General features: G+C 51.0%; 1 protein-coding gene across 1 annotated transcript; it reads left to right on the forward strand.

Moving 5' to 3' along the window:
* The first annotated feature begins 3073 nt into the window (after window positions 1-3073).
* DIRAS3 (DIRAS family GTPase 3) lies at window positions 3074-5146 on the forward strand. The gene is made up of 2 exons (XM_063406793.1): window positions 3074-4097; window positions 4251-5146. Exon 2 carries the CDS (start codon window positions 4336-4338, stop codon window positions 4930-4932), a length of 597 nt encoding a protein of 198 aa, XP_063262863.1. The 5' UTR covers window positions 3074-4097; window positions 4251-4335; the 3' UTR covers window positions 4933-5146.
* Window positions 5147-5420: the final 274 nt, after the last annotated feature.

Raw genomic sequence — 5420 nt, forward strand, 5'->3', positions numbered from 1 at the left:
TTTGTCATTGGAATTCCTCCTCATCCCTGATCTCCTCTGGCAGTGGGAAACCATTCCCCTTGTCCTGTCCTTCCAGACCCTCATCCAAAGTCCTTCTCCAGCTCTCCTGAAGCTCCTTTAATTATGGGAAGGGGCTCTAAAGGTTTCCCCAAAGCCTTCTCTTCTCCAGGCTGAAAACCCTGCAGGGTTTTTTTCCTTCCTGTCCCTGCTTGCCAGCCCTGGAGTTGTCACAGCTGTTCTGTGACCTTCGTGTGTTGGCCATCACCCCTCTGCAGTGCTGATTTGGGCATCACCCTCCATCTGCTGCCATACTTCAAGGTGCTGCTGCTCACTGCTTGGAGCATGCTCTCCCCATGTTGTCTTCCTGTCTATAATCCAGGGAAAATATATATTTTTTAAAGTTTTGTTCTCTTTTCCCATGTTACAAGTGCCAGGACAACAGGAAACAGCCTCAGGTCATGCCATGGGAGGTTTGGACTGGATATTTGGGAAAATGTTTTCATGGAAAGAGTTGTCCAGCCCTGGCACAGCTGCCCAGGGCAGGGGTGGAGTCCCCATCCCTGGAGAGATTTGAAAGGCCTGTGGATGTGGCACTTGGGGACATGGGGCAGTGCTGGCCTTGGCAGTGCTGGGAGAAAGACAACTCAACGGTCCAGGCTTTTCCAACCTAAAAAATGCCATAATTCTTCAACTTGCACTTAGGGAGAAGTGGCAAATTTGATGAAAACAGACAAAGTTCAGTATCAAGAGCCTGAAGTCCCCTTGCAGGAGGGGCTGCCCTGATAAAACAGCATCAGAGAGAGGGTCCGGGTGTGAGCTTCAGGCAGAGCCCGTTGTGTTCCCGCTGCAGCCTGTGCTGGCTCCAGCCAGACCACAGGCAGTGCAGCTCTTTGAGAGTCAAAAGAGCGAATAAATGAGATTTCAGTGCCTGAAGAACCGCCAACCCCTCCCACACGCTCCTTTCCCGGGCGCATCCTGCCCTGGCAGGGCTCTGCTGCCACCTGCTGCCACCAGAACCCGGCTCGCCGCTGGACTGAGCACAACCCAGCGATCACCCGTCAATGAAATGTGGGGATTTCGGTGATGTGTGGAAGCCACAATTGTCTGCAAGGTGCTGCTCCGGGTCCGGGCTGTCCCTGGAGCTTGGTGTGTCCGTGTCGCTGCGCAGGGACACAATGAGAACAGGCAGGAATGGGAAAAGCCACCTGAGACTGTCAGCACTGGCCGGGGAGAGGGAGCTGCTGGGGTTACCTCCTTGTCCTCTTTAAACCCACTTCCAGCAGCCCCCAAACAATTCCTATGTTGTGGGACACTGAAACACGTCCCCTCTCCCACCCCACATCCTGCATAACCCCCCAAATTTCCGAGATTTTGTTAGGATGCCAGTGAAGGATTGGGTGCATTTCTGGGGACAGAATGGCAGGAGGTGGAGCTGCAGGAGATGAGCTCCAGCTCTGGTTATAATGACAGTCACCTGCTCTCGACGGCGGGACAGCGTCAGTGCACTTTTTGGGGTAAAATAAGCAATGAGCAGCAACACATTTATTTTTGGAAGGTTTTGATCTGTGGTGGGCACAGGGACGTGTCACGGGTCTGCTTCCCACTTAGCACCTGACACCACACTGTGCAAGAGCTCTTAGAGTTCTTCCCTTGTGAGAGCCTATTATAGGAAATCAATCCCAGCTTCAGGCTTTAGATGTGGAGGCTTGAATAAAACACCTCTTAGAAAGAACCATTGGAAAGCTTGGAAAATGTCTGAAAATGGGATAACTGGGCAAAAATGGCTAGCACAGAGAGTGAATTAGCTACTCATTCCTAGCCAGCATTTCATTGTGGCTAATAAATACCTCATAAACACCAGAAATGATGGTTTAGAAATACCCCATAAACACCAGAAATGACGGTTTGTAAATCTGCCCTGAAAATCCCCGATAATGATGGGATCCAGGCAAAGTGAATGGCTTGCAAGTCATCCTGCCTGGAGAGAAAGGAACTGTAAAAGCAGACAAAAGATGAACAGGATTTTTTTCCAGCAAAAGGAAGGTGAGGGGAGATCCCTAACCCCATGTTGACCCTCACTAATGTTGATTAGTGGACTTTCAGAGTTCTGCTTTATTCCTCTATTTTCATTATTATCATTATTAATTCAGACAGGAACTTTCAAAGCATCTCAGTACAAATGGGCACTTTACTGGCTTTAGAGAGGCCATTTCTTTTTTAAGGTCTCGGGTTTAGTTCCCCTTGCATGGGGATGGATTTGGGCCAAGTTCTATCCCAGGTATTTCGGCCTCATGTCAAGATTGAAAATCCTCTGGGGTTTTGTGTTACACAAAAACACTCCACAGCACTATAAAATAGATCTAAAGAGATACTTTTTGTTGGTCTGGGATAGGAGCATTACAAGGCTGATAGAAATGGATTTAAAATAGGAGAATACCACAGAGTTAGGAATGCAACAAGGATCAGAGAAATAAGAAATGATAACCCGGAAAACCACAAATGGTTTGGGAAGAACGAGCTTGGGGAAGGACTGGGAAGTGTTCCTCCACAAGTGCTGATTTCAGCACAGTTACCGAGTTGTTTTTATGAATTTCTTTGTCATCTTGGGAGTGCTGCCAGATGTCCTTGTGGTCCATAAATCCTGCATTCCCTGTGCCCACTATCAATGGTTCATCCTTCTTCCCAAACTTTGTTACACTCCCCCAGATCTGAGAGCAAAGAAACATGTCCAGCCCTAACCTTAGCAATTCTACAAACAATTCATTTGTTTTCTTTAATACATGGGCATCACTTAGAGCTTGTTGGCTGCTGTTTCACAGATTCAATCTCACTTCTTGTTGATTAGGCTCCAAAGTATACAAAGATCAAACACAAAAGAACATCTTTTCTTAAGGAAATTTTACATTTTCCACATTGTGCAACGTGACCAGCCTGTAGATGACCCACAAACAGAAACACCTCACAAAATGCATTAATTTCGGACCGATCCCCTCAGAGGCCGACGGCCATTTTGGGGCGTGAGGGCGGGCGGTGCCTGGGCGGGAACGCGCGGGCGGGAAGGGGCGGGAAGGGGCCGTGAGGGCAGAGCCGAGCTCGGGAACGGGAAGGGGCCTGAGGGCAGAGCCGAGCTCGGGAACGGGAAGGGGCCGTGAGAGCAGAGCCGAGCCGGAGATGGGAACCCATGGGTGGGAAGGGACCATGAGGGCAGAGCCGAGCCCACGGCGGCAGCCGGGACGGAGCGAGACGAGGAGGAGCCGGGGGTAGCTTTCCTCCCCGGCCATGCCCGGTGTGGAACAGTGGGGACACACGGCCGCCTGTCCTGGCAGGCACCGGGTGGTGCAAGCTCCGGTGTCCCCACATGAGGGCGTTTGGAGAGACTGCGTTGGGGGAAATTCCTAATAAACGAGGAGAAATACGACTTGTGATTGTGACATACAGCTACTCTATCTCATCCGGCGGTGTGAGGGAGACAAACCGAACAGTGGAATCACACACTATCCCGAGCTGGAAGGGATTACACGGATAAGGTCCTGCGTGGACCTGGCTGGCCATGGCCTCAGGGCTCGATTGCTTACCGGGGGAGACCTGAGAAGCTGCTCATGGCATCCCTGGCCTGCTTAATATCAGCGGGGGAGAAAACCTGAAGTTTTAAGATACAATCAGCCCTACATTTAAGCTGGGGGATGCGCAGGGTGAATGAAGACGGCAGCACCCTGGTGGTCTGCGGTGCGGGTTTCTGAGGGGGGGCGAGATTCGCCTTTGTGCGCGGAGTGAGGGATGGAGCAGCAGAACTCGGCGGCAGCGGCTTTAATTCAGGCGGTTGTGTCGATTATTTATTTATTTTCACGGGGCGGTTGGGTGGAAGGTTGGATTTACGGAGGGAGGCACGGAACCTCCCCTCCCCTCCCGCGGCGGCGGCGGCGCTCCGGGCGAGGGTGGTACCGCTTGCCGGGGGCTGGAACACGCCTTCCCGGGGGCTGGAGCGCGGCTTTCCCGGGGCTGGAGCGCGGCTTCCCTGGAGCCGGAATACCTTTTTCCCTTCGGCTGCCAGGCGATTTCAGCCCCGTTCCGCTGCTCGGTGGAGCTGATGGCTGCAGGTGAATTCTTATTCTCTTCTCGTAGCGTTAAACGTGCATGGGCTGCATGGCTGGGGTAGGGAGGAATAGTGATTTATTTGAAGGGAAAAGAATGAGAGTGATTTATTAATTGCTGATTTCAATCACGCACCCTTTCCCCCTCCCTCTCCGCAGCCCACCTCTGCATAGGGGTGTGTAAACTTGGTGGAACTCGGGCCTTTTGGGTGAAAACCTCCCCTCACGTCTCGGCGCAGCGAACATGCCTGAGCAGAGCAATGATTACAGGGTGGTGGTGTTCGGAGCAGCGGGGGTCGGCAAAAGCTCCCTGGTCCTGCGCTTTGTAAGGGGCACTTTCAGGGAGACCTACATCCCCACCATCGAGGATACGTACCGGCAGGTGATCAGCTGTGACAAGAGCATCTGCACCCTGCAGATCACGGACACCACGGGCAGCCATCAGTTCCCTGCCATGCAGCGGCTCTCCATATCCAAAGGGCATGCCTTCATCCTGGTGTACTCCGTCACCAGCAGGCAGTCCATGGAAGATCTGCACCCCATCTTTGATGAGATTTGTCAGATCAAAGGCGACATCCAGAAGATCCCGATAATGTTGGTGGGGAACAAAAGCGACGACACGCAGAGGGAGCTGGATGCCAGCGAGGGGCAAGCGCTGGCCAGCAAGTGGAAGTGTGCCTTCATGGAGACGTCAGCCAAAATGAACTACAACGTGCAGGAGCTCTTCCAGGAGCTCTTGAACCTGGAGCAGAGGAGAACTATCAGTCTCCAGGTGGATGGAAAGAAATCCAAACAGCAGAAAAAGAAAGATAAACTGCAAGGCAAATGCTCTGTTATGTGATTGCCTAGGGCTGGACTTGCTGCATGGCACAGCTGGAGCGTGGACTCCCACAGAAAATACATTTCTGCTGGAGATTTTGGAGGAATCTATGCCTTGCAGGGTTGTTGCTTTCCTCTAAAATCCCCACTGGGTAATTGTATGTGTTGTTTTTAAGGAGGATGGCTTCTGCATGTTTATTTTTTTTTAACCAATAAATGTTCCATGTTAGCAATTACCTGTGACTAGAAGTTTTTAATGTAAGAAGTTTTCCAGAGGAAAAAAATGTCTGTCAGAACAAACCTCTTTATTCTTAGGAGCACATGCCAGTTTTAAAATATCTCCAGCCTGTTAACTCAGAGAAAATAATCTATAATGTGTAGAGTCAAATTGTTTTCAGGAATTTATTGATCAGAGCAAATCTCTAACAAAGTGAGGCATTTGCTCTAAAAATGAAGATGTGTGTGGCTCTGGGTGCCGAAATTTTTGATTGACAGACTGGCTAGCCCACC

The sequence above is a fragment of the Prinia subflava genome, chromosome 10, assembly GCF_021018805.1.
Source record: "Prinia subflava isolate CZ2003 ecotype Zambia chromosome 10, Cam_Psub_1.2, whole genome shotgun sequence".
NCBI classification, from domain to species: Eukaryota; Metazoa; Chordata; class Aves; order Passeriformes; family Cisticolidae; genus Prinia; species Prinia subflava.